Raw genomic sequence first — 27071 nt, 5'->3', positions numbered from 1 at the left:
AAAAATAAAACGAAGCATTTTTGAAAAAGCCAACTTTTATTTGAATATATTTATTTAATACGGACTTTGAGAGAAATCCCTTATTAACATCAGTGACACAGTTACTGGTACCCAGGCTGTTGTAAGTTTTACATTGCCACATTTTGGCAGAAGGATAGCTGGTCTCCTGCTCTGCATGTTTTAGCTGACAGAGCGATTTGACCTTTCCTCTTTGCATTGTACAAAGAGGAAAGATCGTCCAGTTCTGGGTTGCCTCTTATGATCTGTTATCTTAGGTCATCCCAAAGGTTTGGGATCAGGGAACTGACATGGAAAATTTTATTTTGTGTCATTTGAATCATCACCATGTTGATTTGCCCATATGTTTTGGATCCTGCAGAACCAAATTGCAAGCACTCCAACAAGGTCCTGTTTTATGCTCTCTGCTCTTCAGCTCACCATTCAGATTTTTATTTTTTTTCAATTGATCGTTGATTTATTGGGTTGATATTGTGTCTGGTGAACAGTTTCTTTATTGGCATGGCCATGTGTTTCTGATCATTGACACATCGAATCACTGGATTATGACCAATTTAAATTTTTTAGGGGAGTACACCAACATTTTATGAAGAAGTTGCCTGATATTTTATGATGCTTTGAAATACAAAATGTCTTCCCAAGAGCTTTGTAAAGAGATCCAGCCCACAACATTATCCTCATCTGTTCAAAGCAAAAACATTGTAGTAAAGGTCTCAAAGTAGTTTAACCAACTCCACATGATTACATTTGTGATAGTAGGATAGACAAAGCTAATATCGGGTATTTCTCAAATAACCATTTGGTATGTAGGTAGCATCTCATGGCTGATGTGAAGAGTTGATGACGCCAAGTTGTCACTATTTGTTGATGTCTCCTTACATTAAGCTTTAGAGGGTTTTTTTTACCTCGCTATAATTCTGCTGACTGGTTGCGAGACAAATGTGGGTCCTGATCTAGCAGGTGCTAAAATGCATTTACCTCTGAAAGCAGCAATTTTCCTTTGTATTATACATTTGTTTCATTTAGAAATAGCTCTCAGTTTGTGAAAATGGCAGCTGGTTGTAAAACAGCATGCGCTTAACCTTTATTGGCCCTGTAAATGAAGAAGCCACTGTTGTGTAAAGAGTCTCTTAATAGTGCATCATTACTGACGTTTCTATTCTGAAATAATGAATATCGGTTCAGAATTTGGATAATGGACAATTACTGAAAGCTTTTGTATTTTTTATGTTTTTCTTTGCCTAGATTATTTTTCTTTATATGTCTGATGATATGTCAAATCTTATGCGTCATTAAAACTAAAGCAGAATCGTTGGAAAAAACTGTTTAAACTACTGAATCAGATTGTGAAGTGTTCATGGAATCCAGTTACTAAAATACCTAAATTCTTTTCTTAAATAGGACAAAACTGATCATTTTTTGTAAGATTTAAATATTTGTCAATCAAGGAATAAATTGTAGTATGACATGCTAGAATTATGAATCAGGCATTTTAAATTTAAAGGTTATGCTAATTTAGCCTAAGATTTTACAACATGGAAAATAAAAGGTTTGTGATTCATTTTTAGTTCCAAAAATACATTTTGCTGAAGATCATATTTACCTGACTAAGTAGTGATGATCAAAATGGAGTCCAGGAATGACATAAATTATACAAGGGCAGCTAATTTAGTTTTATCCACATACATGTTTACATACATGTAGCTGCTCAGAAACAGCCTAATTATACTCCACTTTGCAAGAGAGTATAATGACGTAAAAATATACATTAGCTGAAGGATCAAGTCATCAATGAAGATAAACATCTCAGGAAATAGGGAAATCCGTTCTCATACTAATGTTCCACTTACAAGGCACTATCAAAAGAACTGCTGGCTTTAAAAGAAAAAAAAAAAATTCATTGTGTTTGATCTTATCAAATATAACTGGGCCCAAAACCTATCCGTGGGAGTTCAGACTGAGTGGAGTTATCATGACAAAGGCTTCAGAAGGTGAACCCAGGTGAGACAGAAGAACCAAAACAGATAATCAGAGCATTTGTTAAAGCAACAGCCAAAGGGCATGCAGGCTTAAATTAATAGTCCAGCAAACGCCGATTGAAAACTGTCGAGCTAACAGTTCATGGTCTCATGACGAACATGCAGTCACACCTCCTGTGGGATTCTTATCTAACTGAAGTTACTCCACGCCTTTTTCTTTTGTCTATTTCAGTCACATTACTGGATGTTGTGATAACAGAGAGGTGTTTTGTTTGTTTTTCCCCTCTTCACACAAAAAAGCTAACTTGGTGCATTTGTACTATTAACCCAAGACAAATTTAGTGTCTTATAAGGCTTATTGTTTGCTTACTGATAAAGTGTAAGGCAACAGAACACTGTGCTTATCAGATACAAGCGGAACTATCAAAAACATCTACAGAAAACTGGACAATACTGTATTGATTTGGACTTAGAATAGAAATAACAAAATCCAAAAATCTTTACAAATTGCAAATTTTAAAAAGTGCTATTTTAGAGACCATGATCTTTCCTTAAAAGGAAATCTGAGTGAAATTAACTATTTACAGTATTTCTGTGAAGTTTACAGATGGTTAAAATCCTGGAACATTTACAGTGTTAAAATCTCAATGGATGTATTTTTACACATATTTCCAATTTTAACTAACAGAATAACTTTAAATTATATACAGCATTTTATTTCGCAGAAAATAATGTAGCATGTGTAAAATAAAAAAAACATACATTAACTACTGGATATCTGTGTCACAGAGCTCAAAAGAAACTTATATTTTCACCTGTTTCTGTAAAGCTGCTCTCATGAGGTTAGCATTGAGGGCAAAATATCTGGCCATAGAAAGCTGACTATCAGGTCATTGCAAAATCTATTTATGTCTTAATAGAGCTTAAAATAATTAAACAAAGTACACAATTGACATTAAACACGTCCTTATGACCACCACATCTTACCAATTTTGTTCGAACATCCTTAATTCTTTTTCCCTGAAAAAATCAACAGCTCCTAATTTCTGGTCAGTTTTAGATAAAGCATAACATCCCCCAATCCCTCACACCGGAAACACAGAATTCATTACTTTACATGCACATAAAAATTCGGCCACAAGAGGGCACTTTCTTTCTGTCCATCTATCAGTGTTTCTATTATTATATTGCAGCTTTTATCATCTTATTTTTTGCTTATTTCAAATGTTGTACTAATTACGTTTTTATACTATCAATCTGAATTTGTAAAGTTGAAAAGTGTAACAAATACTCACAGCATACATCCACTAATTCAATATAGCATTATTAGAAAGCAATCTAACCTAAATCTAGAAAGAAAAAAATCTAATCTGGAAGTAATTCAGTAAATTACTTGCATGTACGCAGTGTAATTTGGTTAAAATGGAATGTGGTCTGTGCTGGGAATTAATTTCTAGAATTATATTTCAAACTCTCTGCATTGCAAGACTCTCTTTCTCATGGTTGTCAAAAAATTATTTGTTCTTAAAGCTTATAGACATGGAATACACCATTTTTTCCATTACATACTCAGTGTATTTAGGAAGGAGGGGGCTTTTGCAATGCTATGCAGAAGAATGCACTCCTGAACTTTATCTCCTTCATTTTGTTGGCATTTTTATGTTGCAGACCAACACAAATCCATGAAGTTTTAAGTAATGTTCTTAATTATCATGTATGTATGGTGTGCATATAAAATCTGCCCCATAATCTCAAACATCTAAAGAAGCTTCATTCCAATCAGTTGGCTTGAGAAATCCCCTAATTAGTCAAGTCCACTTATGCGTAATTTAAATTTGGTTTCAATACAGTTGTTGTGTGAAGGTCTCTAAGGTTTCCTAGGGAACATCAACAAATAAAGGACATAATGAAGACTAAGGAAAACACCAGTAATGGCAGAGAAAAAGTTGACACCATAATAGCGTAGTTAACAACTTTTACAAACATTACACAGACAGCTGGTTGGAAGCGGGATTTTAAAGGATTATAATGTTCTGACATGCCTTGCACAAGTATTCATATACTTCTGGCATCTGGACAGCCTCTGCTGTGAGCTATCCATTGTAGCTCTGGATGTATGCTTATCAGCATTAACACTGACACACTTCCCTCTTTGCCCTGAAGTAAATCATTTTCACTTCATAATGCTGCCATTAATGTGGTTCTCCTTCAACTTCAGGTTTTGGTCTCACATGACCAGCATCTTGAATGTTTTATTTTTATTTTTTTACAGTATACAACATGCCATTATATTGGTAGATTTTACTACATGAGCCTGTAAGTGGAGTCTATCAGTACTCTCCATGTCTGTCCTGTCAGTTTGGATGGACGGGCCTCGGTTTGCATTTACACCTCCTTCTGTTTTCTCTCAATTTAATGAAGTAATTTGTTCATTTATGCTCTCTAAGAAGGGCTTCACAAAACAGCTATTTATGTAGATGTGAAATTGTATACAAGTGGATTGCATTTGCTACATTTCTTCAGGCAGTTGGTTTTGCTGGATTTTACTTAGGGTTATCAGGATAATGTAATAAGAAATGGAAACGTGTAACGTATGCAGTATTATTGTACTTTCTCTTCACAATAATGTGCTACTTTGATTTGGAACATACATTCTTTCAAGTTTGCTGTTACAGCATGAGAAGAGTGAATGCTTTTGAAAGACGGTTGCAGTTGCTGTTGAAGATGTCACCGCCGTTGCCCTGCTAGGCGCTGTCCGATGACTGTGGTGCTGAAACTCAAAGCGACACATCTGACGGTGCGTCTTACTGTTAGAGCAGGTGCCCAATTTTAATTACACGGTTTAATAGGGCGCATCGATCACATGACGCTCGTTGTGACACCAACCAGATGACAACGGATCAGAAAATCAATATGAACAGCTCTTTATTTTGTCTCTCTCTCTCTCTCTCTCTCTGTCTCTCTCTCTCTCTTTTTTTTTTCTCTGTCTTTTTTTGTTTTCACGGTTAGATTTAGCATCTCTGTTCTCACGTTTTGCTCCAGGGGGACTGTAACACCAGTCTGTAAACCAGATGGAGCTGAACTGAAACCAGGTCAAATTCACACTTAGAGAAAAACAAGAAAATGAAAAAAGAAAACGCACATGAGAAAAACAAAACAAAACAAGGTTTTTAACTGATTTGATGCCGAGTACGTGTTAATTATTAACATAAACAACCTATGTGGTCAAATGAAGCTGTGCAATATGGGAGAACATGGCGGACAATGTCCATGGACAAAGCGGCTCTGCTTTTGCTCAGTCTAACGAAGAATACGAGTGCAAAATCTGCTACAACCACTACGACTTGGACCGCCGCATGCCTAAAGAGCTGAGCTGCTCCCACACCTTCTGTCAGGAGTGCCTCGAAACTCTACACTCACGAGAGGGACGAGGATGGAGGATCGGCTGTCCCGTGTGTCGCCATCGGACTCCGGTTCGGGAATATCAGGTTCAAAACCTCCCGAACAACAGGGCGCTGTTCGAGGCTCTACCGCTTAGAGAGAATCAGCGTCAGAGCACATCAAACACGGAAGAAGAACAACAGGCAGGTTCGTCCGGATCTTTTGCCACCGAGGGACGCTGTGAGACCTGCAAGAACGTAGCCTTTACCACGGGCTGTGTGTGCGCCATCTTCTCCTTCCTCTCCATGGTGGTGCTTTTATTTCTGGGCCTCATTTTCGTGCACAACTTCAACCATATAGCGTCGCCTGTCGGCCCAGTTTGTCTGTTCGTCGCCAGCGTTCTGGCTCTGCTCTCTATAATATTCACTTGGTTGATGTGCGTGCTGAAGTATGGAGCAGAAACAGAAGCGAACACCCTTAGTTCCCTCACCTCTAATGTAATGTGATCCTCAGAGTTTGAACTGGACTTTTGAAATGGGATATGTAGAGGTGTGAAATTCAAGGGCTTTGTGCGCCTCCATAGTGAATTTTGAAAACAATTTGGATTGTCAATAAATGGCTGTGTGCTTTATAAAAATTGACTAATTGCGTCGGGAATTGTTGTGGCTCATTTGTTTGATTGTCCTTTACTGTGGTGAGGAGCGCCACATAGCCAATTCATACCTTATTTTCAAACCTCGTGTTGCCCTTTAAGTCCTTCTTATTTTCAGTATCTTCTAACAGTCCATTTCATGCCAGCACAGCTTTTTTTTCTTTTCTTTTTTTTCTTTTTTTTTTTTGTCTTGGTGGCACTGTCTCAGAGACCATTGCTAAAGAATAAATAAAAAAATAGAATCACTACATGGAAAAAACAGTAGGCTACATATGTACTTCATAGAAAGGCCAAATCTAGACTGAAACAACCAATAGCGATCACAGATTCTCTTGAGTCTCCTGAGAAACGTTTTCTAAGAAAAGTTAAAAACTTCAATTTCTTGTTGCATTCTCTAGTGCAGATGCCAGTTCCTGCCCAAGGCGACGTTCATGTCAGAGGAACTGATACTGCTAATGGCAAATGGTATCATTTGGCTCTGGATCAATTTGCTCTTTACCTATCTTTACATGCCTATGCAGTGCAGTTTCATTCTATTTATATTGTTTGTTATACCTAAGAGGTATCCACTTATTATTTTTTTTTTTGTAGTTATGTAATTCATGAACTTTTGAGATAAAAAAAATTCTTCAAAGTTTCAACACTCCACAAAGTATTTTATTTTATCGAGTTCTTAGTGTACGCTCTTGCTGAAAACTGTGACATTTTATTCCAGCTACTTAACATTAGTTAGTATAAAACGTCATTGTCAAGGCAGTCCAAAACGTTGCACTGTTGGGTGTAACTTGAGTTATGTCAGGAACTAAACATTCTTCAAACGAATGTTCCATTTTGTACCTAAAAAAAGTTGTGTAATAAGTTATCAAAGCAACCAAACAGTGAAAGAACAGAGCACTTGATAGAAGAAAAAGTAGTAAAACTAAAAAGGTAAAACACAAAGAGGTGAAATGACCGGAGCCTTCTTAATTTATTTAAATAAGATTTTTATAAAAGCACATCTTATTTATTTATTTTTTTTTTTTTAAATGATTTTTTTGAAAAAGTCATTTGAAAAAGTCTTTCAAATGATTTAAAAAATCACATGAAATCAACATTGAGATCTTTTGTGATAATATCCATAAATTGTATAACCACCTGTTTGTGTTTTATTAATCAAATTGATGCATTATTTGCTAAGGCACAATTATTTCAATCAACTATACCACGGACTGAAACCTATTTAACTCATAACTACCTCCGTGTGATGACAGTGACTCCCTATGGTGGAACAGGTCAGCAGGGGATCCCAGATCAGTAACCCTGAGGGGACATGAACCATTCAAAGAAAAAGAAATAACTACGAGGTAGGGGGCCTAAATACATAGTTTTGTAATGTGACAAAACATTTGAAGTGCAGATGCCCTCCTGCAAGGTTCTAAATCACCCCATAATTTTTAAGTTTGTTTAAGGTTATTCATTGGCAGTTAATTATTAATTTAGTGTTTTTTCACATTATTTTACATCTTCTAAAAATGTGGACAAAAATAACGACGCGAACTGACAGGGCTCAAAGACTTATGATCAAGCTGATGTCTCCATTGTGCTGATTCCGAGTCACACAGTTGGCATTTATATCCACCCAGTGTTATTCTAAGTGGAGACAGTGGTCTCCGTAGTTAAAATCCATCCCTTTAAGGTCCCTCAAAAGAATTCCTTCCTTTGGTCAGTGAGTAATGCCGCTTAAATGCCACCATGACAAAAGGTTGAGAGAGGAAATAAAAAAAAAAAAGAAAGGAGGGGTGGCAGACTTCTACTTGGAGCAATATAGGCAACACTGTGTCTGGGGCAAAGGAGCTCATGTCATGGGGACTGTAGGGCTTAAAGTTAAAGATTACTTTGAAATCTGCATCCCCTACCATCAAACTCTCCTGGTATCTCCCCACCCTTCCTCCTCCCTGCAGCCATCACTTCAGCTCCCAAAAAGTAAAAAACTGTCTCCACAGAAAAGGGGATGAGTGGAGAGTAGATCCTCTTTGATGACAGAGAAGGATCCTTTTGTTCCCTAATCCCCACAAAACCCCCCTGGCACCCCTTTTTTTCCTCTCTCTGTAAGTCCAATTGGACGTTAAGTGGCTTCAGTCAGGGGTTCAAAACATATTTGTTTACCTTTTCCACAATAAATGACAAGAAGGGGTGGAATGAATCACAAACTTCATGCTTTCAATGATTTAAATCATTTATTAAGCAGAACAATTAAAAAAATAAACAGGTGAAATATCTCGGGGTGAGTCCCAGGTATTTTCTGTGCACAAATGTCAAGAATCGAACTGAGACAGCTGTGGGATACACATCTTCCTGCAACTTGCCTTAAGTGTGTGCAAAGTGTGTCGATGTGTCATTATCAGATTGGACACACATCTTTCCCGGGGGAGATGAAAGTCTTCCATATACTTGTAACATCTGCCCTCTGTTGGTGTGCAACCCATCAGAACCTCAAAGACATCGCCCGAGGAAAGCGATTATCAACTCTGTACGCACTTTGACTCGTCATGTGATCACACGCTTGTGTATGCATGGGTGTTCGAGTGTGTGTGCCTGTGGGGTGTGCATTTTTCAGATGAGGGGATGTGGGGTAGAATGAGTGTGCAGTTGTCAAAATGTCCCTGAAAAGACATATGGTCTAAAAAGCATGCAAAACCTCCAGAGTCAAGTGACGTGATCTCAATGTTTAAGGTTAAAAGTGTCAAACGAAGCTTATCTTGCAACTTCACTTTAATCTCGTCACCCTAAACATGTCAAAGAATATGTTCTGTCTGTTTTATGTATGGACACGGACATTTTCCTATGCCAAATTGAAACAAATGACATGATAAATCACAGGAAGTATAAAATCTGGCTCCCTCTTGTGAGTGAAAAAGATGTTCGCATGGAAAAGGGGATTGGAAAATTAACAAACTGTCTGTTAAAATGACTACAAGTAAATTTCTAAATTTTTCCAAACAATTAATTTTCAGAAAAAAAACAACTTACCTCAAGCTACAGTTTAATGACAAATCACAATTAAAAGCACACCCACTGATTTAGTTGTGTTTTACTGTCCATATTGTTTCACAAAACTGGGAACCAAACCCTGAAAAACCCTAACAGAATACAATCTCTGAAGATGGTGTGCATGTTCTACTAACTTAGCCACCCTGGTTCCCAAGGCAGCCTTCTCTTTATAAAAAAGATTATAAGTCTACTACCTGCAAATTATGCATATTTGAAAAAAATATATATGCATCATTTTGCATATATGTTTTTTCTTTTAAAATAGTGTCAGCAACTAATATACGTAAAATAGGGCTGGACTGGGACCAATAAATGGGCCAGATATTTTTGCCCATGGTGGCCCACCACTATTTTTTGATTTAATTTTTAATAATATATGAAGGCACATGACCAACAAGAGGATATATGTGCATGTTGTGTTGTTTCAAAAATTAAAATAGACTGCAGGAAGAGCATAGCTATTTTAAATAAAATCTAAACTGATACTATGTTTCACTGCTGAGTTACATCTTGGGAGAGATGGTCAGTCTCACATTTCCCTTCTTGAAGTGAAAGTGGATGTGAAAGAAACCCCACTAGACATCTATTTTCAGTGCTTTATGAAATATACTGTTCATAGAAATACACAATTATGCCCATAGTAAGACCATAGATACATGTATCTCTTTATCAAAGTGGCACCTTAAAATATAAAAAACTGTTTTGTTTCTTTGGTTACCAAAGATAGATAAATCCTCTATTTTGGTGATAGTAATATTACATGGTAATAACAAGTAAGTATAGTAGAAATGCTACATAATGCCCTACTTTTTTCTTTATCTTTCTCACTATATGAAATAGCTGAAAATATATTGCTCAGTGTTAACATTATATGGACATTTTTTATACACACATACTGACAGAATATAAAAATATGGATTAGCCTACCTGGTGAAAAACAGTTTGGAAACCTAAAGAATCGGATCTTGTTCACGAACTAACCAAATGATCCGTATTCTTTAACAGAACGGTGAATCCCAGCATTACGGAACTGCCAAGTAGTGACCGTGAGTAACCTCTGCTACGTTGCCGCTGCTCCAAGCACGCGCCACCTCCAAAACACCAATCACAATCGGAGAAATAGTGTGACGTCAAACTAAAGCTTCCGGGCTGCTAGCGGTGGCCCGGTAATTCATAGATTTTGCTTCTTTATTACGATTTTATGTCATGCTTGCTGTTGTTATTTATTGTCGAAAAATTCAATGTTTATAGTTTATGCGAATATTTTTTATCGGAGCTGTCGTTACGAGGATTCATTTAACGAAGACGGTCCCGGAGCGGCTCGGACATAGCGGTTGAGAAAAGAGGTGAGAATGTGTTTCACTCCAAGCGCGTTGCAGATGTTGGGTAAGGACAGGACGATTGTTAGCCCCAGGTTGCTCAAGAGCTCAATGCCTCGCTTGGTTTATGAGATTATAAGTGTAGCTCGTTTTTTACATCTTGGATAAATATGTGTGAGTAAGCTGGTTTCAGTTCACCAGCAGCGGGCACTGCAGCCGCTCCAGCGTGTAGCAATGCAGCTAATGAGTAGCTTACCTCGCGAGGAGAGCGAGTGTCCGCTAATTGCTAATCTTAGTGAATTATAGCTAACCGTATGGACATTTTGAGAGACATATGATTGATAAAAGTATAAATAAATAAATAAACGTGAATTGTAAAATGTAGTGCCGCTTGTATGTATGAATGCATGTATACAAGATAGCGACGTTTTAAAGGTAACGACACAGACATAGACAGTGGCAACGCAATGCCTATGTTGCATTGCAGATAATAAATGTTAACCAGCAAATACAAGAGTGAAAAGCTGTGATCATTTACTTGGAAAGTCAATTAAAAAAATGCACGAACTTAAAATATAACCAGTCGCTTATAGGCCTTTCATTTTGATGCGCTCACCTGTGCTGTCAAAAGTGCTGCCTGTAAAGGTGCCCTTGTCATATTGAACGCTGTATTAATTATACAAACATCTCAACTATATTGATGAATTGACATGCAGATATGCACCGAAACACTGATATGTGATAGTAAGGTTTCTGTAACCTAGCTAATCGTATCAAGTAGTTTTGTGAGGTGGGCTCTTTTAACAAATTCAAATTGCTGTAACAACCATCATCTATCAAACGTCCATGATAGGGCTGGAAAATCTGTAATTGACATTTGCGCTACTGTGTTATTTAGAAATCCTGTACTCGTTAAAGATCCACTGATAAGGCTGATGTCATAAATTATAGTAAACTGTAACATCTGACCTCCTGATACATAATTAATTTTTATTTTACCTAAGTGCTATAACAACTGAAAGGGAAGAGGAAACATCTTCTGCAATTGTCTTTGTTTTGTTTATTTCTGATAGATGTAAAAGCATTGAATTTGGAAGTGTACTTGCTGATTGTCTCTGTACATAGATCACTGTCAGATGTTTCTGTATCCAGATCACTGTCAGATGAATTGGAACATCTATATTTTTCTGTGTAAACCAGAACATCATTTTTGGAGCATGCCCTAATTTACAGAATGTCCTGTTTTACATCACAAAAAGTAAAACAGCGGAGACGTGAAATAAATCCATTGAATTACTAATGAAATGTTTTCTGTCATGCCATAGCCTGAAGCATCAAGAAAAGAATCAAAGAAAGCAGAGTTGGACAAAAGTGTCCTCCCAATTTCACTACATTTCACTATATTGCACATAAGAACTTTTGTAGTCTTTTATGCTTAAACATAAAATTGTTCTTTGACACCGATATGCTAAAGCTCAGGAAGAATTGTGTGATCATTGTGATGATGGAAACGTTGGAGAACAGTGAGGAAAAGTTTTGATCACGATTAATATTATCATTGCAAAACTCATTGTTAATAGTGGATTTTTATATTTTCACAATGCACTCATAAGTTACATCTATTTATTTAGGTATGTGCAGTCTCCCTATACGTCATTGAATGTGTGCAGCACATTTGTTTTTCATTCAAAAACCTTTATTCCTATGTTCTTGGGTGAGACTCTGGATCACATCAAGTAGAATTCCAAAAAGAATCTGTTGTGTGTAAAGCAGAATACCTGGTGAGTCACAGAAACCGTCCTTCTCCAAGGAGCTGCGCTTATCTGAGAAAGAATGTTCTCTCTTTGTTGATGTAAAGCTAACATGGAAAAGGGTGTGTCTCCTTCCCCACCAACATCCTCAAGGTCAAACATGCAACGTGCCACACATGTATTGCCAAATCGAACCAACTGTGTCTAAGATTTTACTGCCAGGGCTGCGGATGCACCTTCACCCTGTTTGGTTTTCCAAATCACAGTTGAGTTGTGTCAGTTGGCTTTGTTGCTTGAAATGCTGCAAAACAAGTGAAACACGTTTATCTTGAATTACTTTGTTTACTTGTTAAGAGGGGGGAAAAAAGAAAGATGTACAACACTCTTTCTTTAAGAAACAGAGAACCAATTCTGTGGAAAGAAATAATGTTTTATAGATGTAAAACATTATGTAAAAAAAAATTTTAAATGCTAAAGATGAATTAATGGGGCACAGAGTTATACTACAGACATGTGCTTTGTTAAAGCAAAGAGTTTTGCATCAGCAGTGTAACTGCATTGGTTGTAAGGTCAGCAAGGTGAGCTCACTGCAGAGCAGATCACAGGTGTAACCAGTTTGGTTCTATCGTTCTAAAGGAATTTCAGCTACAAATGGTCAGAGCGACCCACATCTTCAGCCTGAAATATTTTTTCATAGCACTGTGACGTTAGCGGACCGTCTGTCCTCCTGACCCTGGTTCCTCTCCCTGTAAGCTGCAGCATGAGTCACCGCACCCGCTTCTACCACAACCAGGCCTCCCTAAGCATACACTTCAGATAGCTGACCTGTGTCCGAGGGGATCCACAGAGTTTTGCTGTGTAGCCAGAGTGCAGTGTATGTTTAAGTGAATTATTCAAGACACTCGGAGAGGCTATTGTATAGGGAGTCACTGCTTGTTCCAAGTGCCGTCTTCTGGATTATCTGCTTTTTGTCTGTTTAACCTACAAAGTTTTTTTCCACAGTGTGAAAGCAGGAACTGAATTGTTTCTATTTCACATTGTAGTTCAATTTTATTGCCTTTTTCATCTGTAAAACAATGACAATAAATAAATTAAGTTCACCACTTTAAATGACAGAAAGCTGTTTCTTATTTGACCAATTAATTTGTCCATTAAAATAGCTCAAATCTTGATTTTGGGAGTTGCAGCTTCATACTTCTGCAGTAAGATGCTTCACTGTAAGCATTGCCAGACATTCGAGTGAAATAAAAAGTGCTGACTGAGAAGCAGCCTAAGAATAGGCAGACTTGGTTTTCATTCAAGCAGGGATTTACTTACCAGGATCCAGTTACTCATATTTACTGCAATGCAATCTATAAAAAAATGTGCTAGATTGATTCTTATTTCATAGAACACCTCTAAAATTTCATGTGTACCCTTTGCTTTGCAGGGCGCCTTGCTGCATGAAGTACCCACCAGCTGGACTGGCAGCACTTCAGATTACTTTGTACAGACCAGCTCAGTTTGCCATTGGCCAGAAGGGATCGACTTGTCTCCAGGATTGACTTCATTACAAAAATGAAGTTGAAGGAGGATATAAACCCCCTGCTCCTGCAGGTTTTCCGCTCTGTTGTCTGGGTCTATTCCGTCATAACCTTCCTACCTTGGTACTTCTTTTCCGGGGCCGGAACCAATTTGGAGCGAGCGCGTCGGATTAAGGCCTGCTCCATCAGCGGACACCCAGCGGGACCTTACAGGGCCATCAATAGCCGAGAAAAACTAGTGGCTTTGGTGCAACCGGGAGTCGACACACTGGACAAAATGTTCGAGTTTGCAGCGAGGAGGTTTCCAAACAGGGACTGCCTGGGCACCAGGGAGGTGCTGAGTGAGGAGGATGAACTCCAGCCAAATGGAAAAGTGTTTAAAAAGGTGAGAGACATACCTGCTGTTTTAAATATGGCTAGTGAGGGACGTTTTTGTAATGTATGAAAATTTACCAACAGAGAAATTTTCAGAATTTATCGTTCTAAACCTTTCACAACAACAAAACAACAGATTTTCTTTTTACAGTGAAAAAACCCTTTGTAAGCAGTTAGTATGGGGGTTATAAACGTAAATGTAGGAGCACACATCACTGGAGTTTGGCAGCAATCAAAGAATGGCTGCAGTTTCAAAACATCATAAGGGAAGAAATATTAGCTTCAGCTACGAACGAGCAGATTTTTAAAAGATTTTAAAGTCGGAAGAGATCTAAAGTCTGGAAATACTTTGGGTGACATAACAACAAACAGAGGTTTTGGTCTGCAGCACAACCATGATGCACATGCATCTGACAAGCACCTGCAGTTAGTAATGACCCAACAAGACAAAGTCACCATTTGATTTTTATAAGCTGCTGAATACATGCAGTTAGTCACATTGTTGATTTGCTGTATTTTACATTGATTACATGTTGATCCAAACGTCTAGACAAAAAATTGTCCCAAGCTCTATTTAACATTTTAAAGATGTGTTAACATCCAGGCTTCACACATCTGATCTCTTCCATTTTTACTTTTGCCCATTTTATTACATTTATCTGCTATAATATAATATTATATCGTAATGAAAGCAATCTAAACCAAGCGAACTCACACATAATCCAAACAGTTAATTAATAAAATTCATGATTTGCATGGAAATATTTTAGTCTCCATAATGCTGGACAAAAGCTTTAATAGAGACTGATTATGGTTCTTGTGGAGTTGCAGTGAAATTGAAATATTCCCTATTCTTCTTTATTTTGACTTTAATTGCACATTCCACATTCAGTGAATGTTGCTGAATATTGAAAAAAAAAAACACGTCTTAAACAAAAAAATTCTGAGCTTTACTTAATTTATATTAGTTGTGCTGGAGATGTGATGTTAAACGTGATTAAATTCCAAACCTGGGTGTCAACAAAAATATACCAATAATAAAAATATATATTTCTTTATTACAGAAAATTTGTCCCATGTTTAAATTAAATAATAGAATGACTATTGACACATTGTCATAAGTGGCTGCCTAAATGTTAGCTTTTGTATGTCAGAATGTGAGTAAAGCAAAAACAGCCAAATCACAAGTTCTGATACTGAAGCTTCATCTTAGTTGACAGCTCAATGACAAGAAATGCCCTGAAGATGGCGCTAACTGACAGCATATAAGTGTTGAGGTCTGATTTGGATCAGCATGCGTCTTTCTCAAATGCTACTGCTTATATTTAAACACATTATCTTTTTGGGGTTGGTTTTCTATTTGGTTTGTTTCTGGTGTTAAAATCATTAAATAATACATCTTTACTATACACGGAAACATCAGCTGTGGAAGTGATTGTTTTCATTCATTGTGCAATCTGCTCTCATTAATAATTTCTATAAAGCTTCAAACAGATAGTATGAACGTTCTGCAGGCAGTTCTCAGTTTTTGTGTACTGTGTAATCCTGGTTGCTGAATGTAATCTTCATGTTTTCTGCAGGTGATTCTGGGGAACTATAACTGGCTGACGTATGAGGAAGCCTACAATGCAGCAAAGTGCTTTGGCAGTGGTCTGGCAGCTCTGAACCAGAAGCCTCACCATAACATCGCTGTTTTCTGCGAGACCAGAGCGGAGTGGGTCATAGCAGCGCAGGCCTGTTTCATGTACAATTTCCCACGTAAGTGACTCATAGACAGACTATGATATCTAGTGAGCAGACAATAAAAATAACCAGACTGAATGTAAATGACTTTCACAGTCGTGACACTGTATTCCACACTCGGGCCCAAAGCCATTGCTCATGGGCTGAATGAGACAGAGGTCACTCACATCATCACAAGCAAGGACTTACTTCAGAGCCGCCTTAAGGTACCTTTTTTTTCCCCTCTGTTAAGTAAATGTCTTAATATATATTTACATGCATATTATGTAAATATAGAAATTTGCATAATTTGGTGTTTGATTCTAAATGGAGCTTTTCCTCCCAGGCCATTTTGTGCGATGTGCCGCGGCTCCAGTATATCATCGTCGTGGACATTAAACCCACAAGCTGGTCAGACATGCCCAGAGGCATCACAGTCTACAACATGGAGGCTGTGAAAGAGCTGGGATCCAAGCCCGTTCAAAGTGAGTGTCTAGTGCTGATTGAAATGTTTTTAGTTTATCCAGGACACTGAAGCACACAGATGCAGGCTTAAGGCAAGCCAGCTCGCTGATATGTAATTAGAATGATGTGCCGCTGAGTCATCACATCACTTCGTACCAAACACCGTCCTGATGACAGTGGGGTAATGGGATAATAATCAGAACAGTGCTCTGGCATCACTTCAGCTATATTTGAGAGAAAAAATAATATGTATTTAGATGATTGAGGTAGTTTAAAGTATGAGAACAAATTGGAACAAAATCAAAGAGCTATCCAAACATAAATCAGCTTAGTTTCAGCGTTTAGGTTTTATTGTACTGTGTAACTTTTGCCTATGATGTCACAGTGCAGCTAAACATGGGGCAGATTTGAGATTCTCATAATACAATAACCTTGAGTAAAAATGCAACATTACAGTATTTTCAAATGTTTTTACAAATTTTGATAATGCCTTCAAAAGTATGTGAAGAACAATATTAGGTTTTGACTCGTTCCAACTGTATTCAACCCTGAGGATACTTTATATTTGTTTTAGGTAATATGTTGGTTCATGTTTGCGTTCTCTTTTTTAAATGCCTGTACCTGTCGTCTTTCAAGCTGTTGCAGTCACTAAAGAAAATGCAGTCTTTGCTTTTAAAAATTGTATTTAGGTTTTATTGGAAGTGCTATCGGTTCTTGATTATGTATTTGAAAAGGTAGAACTTCTCTCTTTTTTTACTTTTAGCAGAACGGGTGGTGGCTATTTTGAATTGGATACATTTTTACCAACTTGCTTGAAGGTCTTAAAATATTACTAAGTGTTAAATTGAACCGATTTTCCATCTGCAACAAGGTACTTTTATGAATGTACATTTGATAAGATAACATTTGGTTTCTATTCGTAACAATTACTTGTACGAGTCATAAATATGTCATGCTGTAGCATCACTCCAGGAAACTTCAAAATTATTTTATTTCGAAGATATTGTAAATAAAAAGAACTGCATAATATTCTTTAGATTGTTTTAATTGGAAAGAATTTTAATTCACCTTATATTTCCTCTCCAATCATCCCTTTCTGCTCTGCGCCTGTAGTGGACCGCAGACAGCCGGAGCCCTCGGACATCGCTGTCATCATGTACACCAGTGGTTCCACTGGCATACCCAAGGGTGTGATGATCTCCCATGGCAACCTCATCGCCGGCATTGCAGGCATGGCCGAGCGGATCCCTAACCTCAAGTATGCGGTTCTCAGTTTGACCGCCTTGTTTTTGACACTTCCCCTCTGATTTTTCTAGCAGTTCATTTCTTCAGAATGTCTTTCTCTTCATAACCACGACTTTCCAGGCATTTTTAGAGGATGCTTATTTTTGTGGCGCTCTCTTCCCCTGTACATGTAGGTCGATGACGATGCTTGTTTTTGTTATCTTGGCAGTGAGACTGACACCTACATTGGCTACCTACCACTGGCCCATGTTTTAGAGCTCAGCGCAGAGCTGGTTTGCATCTCCCACGGATGTCGCATCGGATATTCCTCTCCTCAGACTCTCGCCGACCAGGTCAGTGTGCAAAAGGACAAACAGATCTTCTAGCCAGTCTGTCTCTAACACTATAATATGAGAACATGATTGCGCACATGCTAAAACCCCTTAGAATTCTTAGAATTCAAAGCGCCGTGAGCTGTAAGGTTGTGATAGGTGACAGATCTGTACAATAACAGTTCACCAGAGTTGTTTCATTTTCATAGTCCTCCAAGATCAAGAAGGGCAGTAAAGGGGATACCAGCATGCTAAAACCAACTCTCATGGCATCTGTGCCAGTAAGTCCCGTTAATCTGTCATAAAGCTTATCGAAACAGACGAAATACTGTGTGTTCAGTCACGTCTGAGCTGTCGTCTGATCTCTTCGTGTGCAGGAGATCATGGATCGAATTTACAAAAATGTCATGACCAAAGTGGACGAGATGAGTAAATTTCAGAAGACGCTCTTTGTGTTGGCTTATAACTACAAGATGGAGCAGATCTCCAAGGGCTACAGTACGCCTCTCTGTGACAGGTAATCCACATTACACCCACTTGCAGACACATAAAGCTGCTAACTGACTTGACATTTGATTCCCCTTTCACACTCGAGCCTTCATTAATCTCTAGATCTTTCTTTAAGTTGCTGACAACTTAAAGGAACTTCCTCCTCCACTAATCCTTAGTAAAACAAAACTGTAGCTAGAGATATTAAAACTTATTGTGTAACGAAGTATTTTACAAATTTAAAAATGCCACTTTGTGTTGGTTTATCACATACAGTTCCAATCAAATAAATTGAATTTTGTTTTAGTGATGTGACAAAATGTTCACCAATTCGCTTTTTTTTTTCTCCTGCCCTGTAGAATAGTTTTCAACAGAGTACGGTCTCTGTTGGGAGGAAACACTCGAGTGCTACTTTCTGGCGGAGCTCCACTCTCTGCGGTAACGCAGCGCTTCATGAATGTCTGCATGTGCTGCCCGGTGGGACAGGGCTACGGCCTGACAGAGACATGTGGGGCTGGCACCATCAGTGAGAGTAAGGACATCGGAAAATAGCGAATGAGGGTTCTCTCAATATACTTCTGAATTTTAGATTAAATTGCATTTGTTTTTGCTTTTTCCAGTGTGGGATTACAGCACAGGACGGGTCGGTGCTCCGCTGGTTTGCTCAGAGATCACTCTGAAGGACTGGGAAGAGGGTAAGAAAACTCGTGGCAAAGCAACAAGTCCAGAGGTCACGTTGGAAAAAATGTCAGTGACAAGATTGGTGGGTTTTTTTAGGTGGCTATCACAGCACTGACAAGCCCAATCCAAGGGGTGAAATTTTGATTGGAGGTCCAAATGTATCAATGGGTTACTACAAAAGTGAAGGCAGGAACCATGAAGACTTCTTCGTGGATGCGAAGGGCCAGAGATGGTTCTGTACGGGAGACATAGGAGAATTCCATCCTGACGGATGCCTGAAGATTATCGGTAAACACGAAAACTGCTCTGTTTGTTCGCACATTTAAAAAAGCTAAGCCTCTATTCAGCTCTTTGTGTTTTTTTTTCTTTTCTGCAGACCGTAAGAAAGACTTGGTGAAACTCCAGGCAGGCGAATATGTCTCTCTCGGAAAAGTAGAAGCGGTTTTGAAGAACTGCCCACTCATAGACAATATTTGTGCCTATGCCAACAGGTATCATTCTGCACCTGCTTCCTCTTAGGCGTTCTCCCTGCTCTGTCATACGGAGCCCCCTAGGGGACATGGGGAATTTTTTTTCTTTTGCGTTCCCTCGCAAAAACTTTTGCGTTCCCTCGCAAAACTGTACTGATCAGTTGTGCGGCAAAATTGAATACTGTAAGACTTTCTTACGGTGGCCGCCGTACTTTCTGATTTAATATAAGGTTATGTAAGGTTTTTCCATGAATGTTAATATCTTGTGAAATATCTGAAGTTTTATATCTTTCTTTAGAATACAAAGGCACCACAAACCTGTTATATAAACAGAAACCTTCCGTAAGTAGGAAAGAAATATAAATACTGTACATCCAAACTATATTTCTGAGTTATTATCGCGGCGTAATAAGTCATCTGACAGTTTTGATTGTGTCGCTGTTGTGTTGGTTGCCTGAATGGTTTAAAGAGCTGCTTTTATGTTCAGTTCCATCTCAACCTTAACAGACATAAACATGCAGTAAATAAATCGATTTTCAATCAGTTTTTTGCACCAAAGACTTCATAATAATAAACACGTTTTATTATTAAAAACACGACAAACTAATTATGGTAAAGGGCCGTATTGGGTTAACTCGGGGAATCTCATCTGTCCGTGTATCAATTAGCTCCAAACCACTTCTTTGTTTTGTCACATTTATCGATTTATTCTATTTTAATTATTATGCTCCAAACTTTGCAAGGACTGACCAACCCGCTCACCGTTTCCTTATACACACAAACCAGCAGGCCAGTAACCTTCCCATTCATACTTGATGACGTCACTCCCACATCGGCACACCCACCACCTAAGTGTCAAAGTCGCGTGCTCCTATCATATCAATAATTACTTATTTCATTCATATGGCTCTTACAGAGCCTAAGTGAAAACGTGTTATTATGAAGTCTTTGGTGCAAAAAACTGATTGAAAATCGATTCATTCACCGCATATTTATGTCTGTTAAGGTTGAGATGGAACTGAACATAAAAGCAGCTCTTTAAACCATTCAGGCAACCAACACAACAGCGACACAATCAAAACTGTCAGATGACTTATTATCAGATATTTCACAAGATATTAACATTCATGGAAAAACCTTACATAACCTTATATTAAATCAGAAAGTACGGCGGCCACCGTAAGAAAGTCTTACAGTATTCAATTATGTCGTACAGCTGATCAGTACAGTTTTGCGAGGGAACGCAAAAGGTTTTGCGAGGTAACGCAAAAGAAAAAAAATTCCCCATGTTCCCTAGGGGGCTCCGTACTGTCAGAACATGTTTGAAGGAAGAAAAAAAAAATGATGATGTTTTTTGTTGTTGTTTTCAGTGAAGAGTCATATGTGATCAGCTTTGTGGTTCCCAACCACAAACACCTCATGGCATTGGCGGAGCAGGTTCAAATTAAGGGCAAGTGGGAAGAGATCTGCAACAATCCCAAGATGGAGAAGGAGGTTCTCCGCATCATTACTGAGGCGGCCATCTCAGGTAGTTAGGAAAAGAAACTATGGAATTTATCATGGGAAGAAAGAAAAATGTGGGGAAAGCAATTATTTTATCCTGTTTCCTGTAAGCTTTGATTTTATGATTGATCATATTTCTATTATATTATTGTGTACAGCACAGTGGGTGATTAAAATGCTCTACAAATAAATTTGGGATGATATTGCATCATAAAAATCTAAATTTTTCTGACTAATCCACCAATGTATCTCTAAACACAGAGTTACAGATTGAGACTTTTGTAAATATCAGTCTGAAGAACTATGAAATTTCAGCCTGGAAAATGTGTAGAAACCATAATTAACAGCTAATGATAACTCTGTCTGCCAGGCCACAACTTTTAAATATGTTTTGATAGCTTTGAACTTGTGGTCATTATTGTATTTGTCAGGCTGAGCTGTGATTCTGCTTTCTTCCAATTAGACAAACTGGAGAAGTTCGAGATTCCCAAAAAAATCCGCCTGAGTTCCGAGCCATGGACACCGGAGACCGGCTTGGTCACCGACGCATTCAAATTGAAACGCAAGGAGCTCAAAACACACTATCAAGAGGACATTGAGAGGATGTATGGTGGGAAATAAAAGAATAGATACACTCCAAATGACCGTCTCATGAGGATTTACATGGATGACACTCGCATAAAGACAGACACACGGACTTGTTCGCCTCCTCTTCAGCTTCTCTGTCGCCCTCTTCGATCAAATGAGTCAGAAAAGTCTGGAGCCAGGTTCACATCTGTAGGTCGAGAGCAAGAGGCCGATCCCACCAGCCCGACCCACTGCAACGCACCGACAACTCCGCTTTCCACCGATCAAAGACCCATCGAGTTGCCATGGCGACCACATAAAGTCAGACCTATGCATGACTCAAAGTATAAAGAATGTCATGCTGGACGTTTGTACATCCGTGTCCGTCTCGCTTCTCCTCTCCCCACCATGCGTTCTGGAACATTCCACCTCTACGGTTCGGTTTGCTAACATGCGGCGCAGATATCCGGCTGGGACGTGCGATCCCTCTTAAGACTCTGAGGAACATTCAGGTGGGAATATTTGCAGGGATCATTATTGTCTTCAATATTATTAATATTTCTATTCTTTTGTGTGTTTTACAACGTTTCTCCTATGTTTGGTTTGTCTGCATTGGAATCCATGTGTGCGGTGAATAACTGTTGCGAAGCCATGAGAGATTTTACATTAAGACAGCGGAAAATACGTTTTCTTGTTACTTGTGTTATTCAGATGGGTTTACTGTTTTTATATGCTTAAGTTGGATTTTCTACCTGCTCATGCTCATTGTGTGTTTTCATTCCATTTTTAATGTGATTTTCTCCTTTTTTTTTTTTTTTTTTTCCTTTTTGTCAGGAATCCCAAAGTTTTCTCATTTGAGTGCATGTTTACTCTCTTGTCTCTTTTATCCCTGCTCCCAACTAATGCACCATCAATGGGGAAAGGTGTCCTTTGAGGCAATGCATGGGTTGGGATTTGCTCCAAAATGACCTGGCTCATCTGCCCTGAATTCCTCCAGTCATAATTAATGCACCATATGGATATACTCCAAGGGAACTTAGCTTACTGTAGAATGGTTTGAAGTAGATTTAGTCTTTTTTTTCTTCTTTTTGGCTCAGTTGTATGGTAACCTTATTAACCATAGGTCTTACTGTTACTTCTCTCAGCTTTTAAATAGAATAATGAAATACAAAAATGAATGTGCAATATTTATACTCTATGTTAAAGTATGTAAGAAGGAAGAAATTGCACAGCTGACAACTTCTTTTTTTTTTTCTTCTTTTTTTTTTGTGGTGTATTCGACAGTATGCTTCGTTTAGGGTGAAGGCTTTGTAGAGGATGGTAGAGAGACACTGATAGGGGAGTTTAGATGTAGCCTGTGCTGAAAATATTCATTAAAACTGCATGTGTACGACTGTACCAAAAAAAAAAAAAAGAAAATCACACTCCATTCAGGCCACTGAAGAAGAAATGCTTTATGAACACACTCCATGTTAGAGTACATAGGAAAAACTCAAACTGAGATTTCTGTATATTTAGACTGGTTTGTGTGTATAATAACTGTATGTGTAATGTACATAAAAGGATTCTGTAACCTGCCATTTATTTGAATCCATGTAATAAATAGCTCCAACAGTAGGCTGTCAGATAGGCGGTGATGTTTAATTAATTACATATTACAAGTGACTTTCTTCCTTCAGTATTCTGTGTTTATAGACTGAAGATGAGAATGTTTGCTCAGTGCTGTAATGTAAGGACACTTTTTCTGAATGCAATCTCTGCTTTCTGGTACTTAAAGCATCCTGCATCGATAAAGGTACAGTCAGGTAGTCTAGCTCCACCTCTTTTAGCTCGAAAAGGTTTAGATCGTAAGAACCTCGCCCCTCGTCTTCCCTTTTTTTGTTTTTCATATGAACATAAAATGCTCCTTCCTCTGCTCTCTGACGTTCCATTGAAGAGTCCCTTGCTCTGCTACTTTTTTTTTTTTTGACCAGCTAGAGGTGGCTTGTTGCCTTCTGACCAAAAAAAACCCAAAACAAACAAACATGAGATATCTTCAGGGGTTCTTTAGAATGTGAAGCGCTCCATGCTTATTGTTGATATCGCACACACTCCGTATACTTGCCCTCACCGGCAAGGCAGAGGCAGCAGGTGGTGCAGAGACAAAATCTGTTTATTTTTCATTTGCTTTGTAAAAAGGCTCAGGAGGTCAGGAGGGGCTCTGATGTCTAAATTGCATTAAATACTACCAATAACTGTACAGCCTGTAAAGCCTCCTGTAAATGTATTTAATGAATTCTGTTATTGACCGGTTTTGAGGGTCTCTGTTTCCTTTTCTTTTTTTGGGGGGGTTTGTTTTTGTGTGATGAAGCTTACTGCAAATGTACCCTTTCTTATTTATTTGTGATTTGGCCTTGGCAATTATGTAATGGAAATAAAGTTTGTATTGTTGATCCTTCTGTTCTTGGCGTGTTGAGTGTCTGAGAGATAAGCAACTTGATTGGAATCACCCTGAAACTATAGTTTCTATGGTAACGAAGGCCAGTGTGCCTGTCTGAGTGAATGTGGTTGGCGAAAGGCAGCGTGGCGCCCCGACACGCACAGAACACGCAGTTCTCGGAGCTGGAAAATGTAGCACTTGTAAACATAAGATTTCTTTTTCTGTTTTCAGTGTTTGATGACAGACCTGTGCTCCCACCTCCTTTGTTGAAGGAAGAAGATTGTTGTTGTGCAAGAAAGCAGACTCTCACTTATCTATCCCATAATTATGTCATTAAACTATCGATTAGCAAAGAAACATACAGGTTTCTATTTCTTGGGACCAAACTAGATAATTAATTAATTAATTAATTAATTAATTAAACAAATTGCAGATTTGCCTAAAAAACAAGTTTCTTATTTGAGTAATTCACTTCGCAAAAGTAAACATGTTACAAAGATTCATTACACGTAAAGTCTCATATTTCAAAAGCTTATTTCTATTAATCATGGCCTTAATTATTACAATGATCAAAATCTGATGATTTGGTGTCTCTCTCCTCTTTCTCCATACAATATTCCATGGATTCTCTATGAGGTTTGGGTCTGCCCAGCTTTTGATATCTCTGGTAATGTGTGCCAATTCCCGCTGGAAAACTGAAACATCTTCACCCAGGTTGTGAGCAGAGGGAAGCATGAGGTGCTATAAAACGTTCTAGTGGATGACGGCACTGACTTTGGACTTGAGAAACCCAGCGGACCAACAGGTAAGACTCCTCTCAGGTTGCCTCTGGACCAGGAATGCAACAGCCGTAGTTCATGTCTTAGCTACATCTGTGTGATGTGGCTCTTGAAACACTGATTCCAGGAATAAATTTGACCCGCCCCCTTCATCTCTTGAAACAGCCTTTCTTCCTTTCTCTGAAGACTGTAGTTATTTCCATTGCCTGTGCTCTGTTTTCAAGTAAAATGTTTTCCTTCTCCACCTTTTTTTTTTTTTTACTTTTTTTGTTGAACCACAATGTTGTAGTATCAGTGACACCTACAACATTAAATAATAACGTTGTATTTTATTGAGATAAGCTCACTGCTATTTTTTATTTTAATTTTCAATTGTTTTGGCTCCATCTTTTATTTGAAATAAAAGGCGGTCTAGAAGACCACACAGTCAGGCAGTCCTTCCCACTCTTCTCTGCCATTTCATCCCTCCATCCATTTCCTCTGGGACGAGTGAGTGAGTCATAGGCATAATGCTCCCTTCATTAGTCCACCGATACTGATGCACACATGTACAGAGGAGCAGACTAGAGAACAACAACAACAACAACACAAAAAATCAGGAAGGTTGTCTTCCATATTGTTTGAATAAAGATTGTTGTTTCTATTTTTGTATTGTTTCCGTCTTCCTTTCTTTTGCCACTGGCATGCTGTTCCATCTCCTCCCCACCCTCCTCCTGCTGCTGCCCCGCTCAGCTCCCTCTTCCTGTCTACTTATGACTCAGAAGTGCGGAAAAAAAAAGGTAAAAAAAAAACTTTTATCTTTATAGTTCTGCTCACACACACTCCTGGGGTAGCCAGAGACATATTGGCGTTTACCCAGGGATGAGCAGGGCTGAGGCTGGACTGCTTCATAACTCTGGAGAGGTGGTGGGTGGTGCCCGGAGAAGAAGTGAGAATAATTGCATTTCAGGCTGAAAAATGGCGGCAACGCAAGGAGGGAGCCGAGATGTGGAAAGAGATGCAGAAGATGTTTGAGGAAGTATATATAGCTTGTAACCTTTCAAACGTAACGCCTCTTTATTTCCCAATGGATCTGCAAAAAATCTGCTTGCATCCAAGGTTTTTAATTAGTTTTATTTTGCTTTATGTCACCTGTGTGCCGTTTTATATCTCCTTCTGTTTTATGTCTTATATTGTGTAAAGCACTTTGTGATTTCTGTCCTATAACAGGTTCTTTATAAATAAAGTTTACTTACTATGTGAACTGTATAGGACTATATTTCCAACTATTTGGACATGCACAACATCAGCATTCATTGCGTTTTCAGGGCGTTATCTCTAACCCTTCAGGGTTGGGACTTCAAAGCTGCAGTTGAACAAGACTTCTAGAAAGAAATATTTTCTAGGAAGAAACAAGCTCCATCTTTGAGCACAGAGCACTGCAACATCTAAAAAACAAATCAAGAACATCAACTGTGTAGCACAGTGGTAGTAATTAAACCAATACTAAAATCTTTCACACCTGGAGGTCCAAACAAGGTCACAAACCTAGATAAATGGTATTATTTTTACAAAAATATGAGGAACGAAGAGACACATATTGAACATGGTAACTTTAAGAAGTTAAAATGTAACTCTAGACGTTAGTGAATAATTTATTGCAGGAAGAAAAGTACATAGAGTATCACTCAGACTCAGGATCTACTCCTCAAGAAGAAAGCTTTGATGTAAAAAACTGATCAAATGTAAAACAGAAGGCATGATTTTAACCAAGTGAACACTTGTGCCCCCCATATAAAGGCGGCCTGGGCGGTGAGCCATGCCATCACTTCTAGCAATAAAAAAAAGATGCGAATGACTCTACTTTCACTTTTGTAGAAATAAGTTTTATGTGTTTTAACTCATATTTTTCACCAAGTTCTTTTTGCACACACAAAATAGTGATGCAACATTTTCATGCTGTCACATTCTTTTCATGCAATATGCTCTTGTTCATTAAAACTGGTGGTCGTTGTTTTACCAGCTCATCCTTTGCTTTGATTGTGAAGTCAGTTGCAGTTGACAGTTGAAATACTTCCAGTACTATACGCCTGGATAATTTTCCACATTGAACTAGCTGGAGAAAACATTTGTGTCCTGTTTCTTTCTTCGTATTTATTTTCCCCTCGTTTTTTGATGGTAAAATGAGTTAAAATTAGACTTTTTATATGTGTTGCTGTTGATACATTGATTATTTTTTCTATACTCGAGGAATTTCAGAGCTAAACGAAGAAAGTTACTTCACACATTTTGAATTACCTACAGTGACTTTGATGCTCTTTTTCGGTTGACAGTGTTTTTTTGACTTTCATCTCTCCTGCTGGTTCTGTTTTTTTGGTGTCTGTGCCTGTAATGTGTCAGTCCGACCTTTGGC

The 27071-nt window shown here is 38.3% G+C and overlaps 2 protein-coding genes across 2 annotated transcripts; both read left to right on the top strand.

Moving 5' to 3' along the window:
- The first annotated feature begins 3973 nt into the window (after positions 1-3973).
- LOC122841318 (RING finger protein 208-like) lies at positions 3974-6174 on the top strand. Its single transcript, XM_044134555.1, has one exon. It carries the CDS (start codon positions 5252-5254, stop codon positions 5882-5884), a length of 633 nt encoding a protein of 210 aa, XP_043990490.1. The 5' UTR covers positions 3974-5251; the 3' UTR covers positions 5885-6174.
- Positions 6175-10174: 4000 nt separating this feature from the next.
- Positions 10175-23913, top strand: acsl3b (acyl-CoA synthetase long chain family member 3b). The gene is made up of 15 exons (XM_044134554.1): positions 10175-10406; positions 13560-14038; positions 15609-15786; positions 15868-15977; positions 16097-16235; positions 17329-17473; positions 17669-17792; positions 17981-18052; positions 18149-18288; positions 18620-18792; positions 18881-18955; positions 19038-19229; positions 19318-19432; positions 20782-20939; positions 21378-23913. The coding sequence occupies exons 2-15, from the start codon at positions 13688-13690 to the stop codon at positions 21533-21535; spliced, it is 2130 nt and encodes a 709-aa protein (XP_043990489.1). The 5' UTR covers positions 10175-10406; positions 13560-13687; the 3' UTR covers positions 21536-23913.
- Positions 23914-27071: the final 3158 nt, after the last annotated feature.

The sequence above is a fragment of the Gambusia affinis genome, linkage group LG12, assembly GCF_019740435.1.
Source record: "Gambusia affinis linkage group LG12, SWU_Gaff_1.0, whole genome shotgun sequence".
Lineage (NCBI taxonomy): Eukaryota > Metazoa > Chordata > Actinopteri > Cyprinodontiformes > Poeciliidae > Gambusia > Gambusia affinis.
The sequence above is the reverse complement of the archived record's forward strand: the minus strand, read 5'-3'. Positions and strand labels throughout refer to the sequence as shown.

Bases quoted from the DNA above. Each gene is read 5' to 3' on its own strand.
- LOC122841318 (XM_044134555.1), top strand. From the start codon at position 5,252: ATGGCGGACAATGTCCATGGACAAAGCGGCTCTGCTTTTGCTCAGTCT.
- acsl3b (XM_044134554.1), top strand. From the start codon at position 13,688: ATGAAGTTGAAGGAGGATATAAACCCCCTGCTCCTGCAGGTTTTCCGC. The intron at 15,787-15,867 runs GTAAGTGACTCA...TGACTTTCACAG, and splicing joins TTTCATGTACAATTTCCCAC to TCGTGACACTGTATTCCACA. The intron at 18,053-18,148 runs GTAAGTCCCGTT...CTTCGTGTGCAG, and splicing joins CTCTCATGGCATCTGTGCCA to GAGATCATGGATCGAATTTA.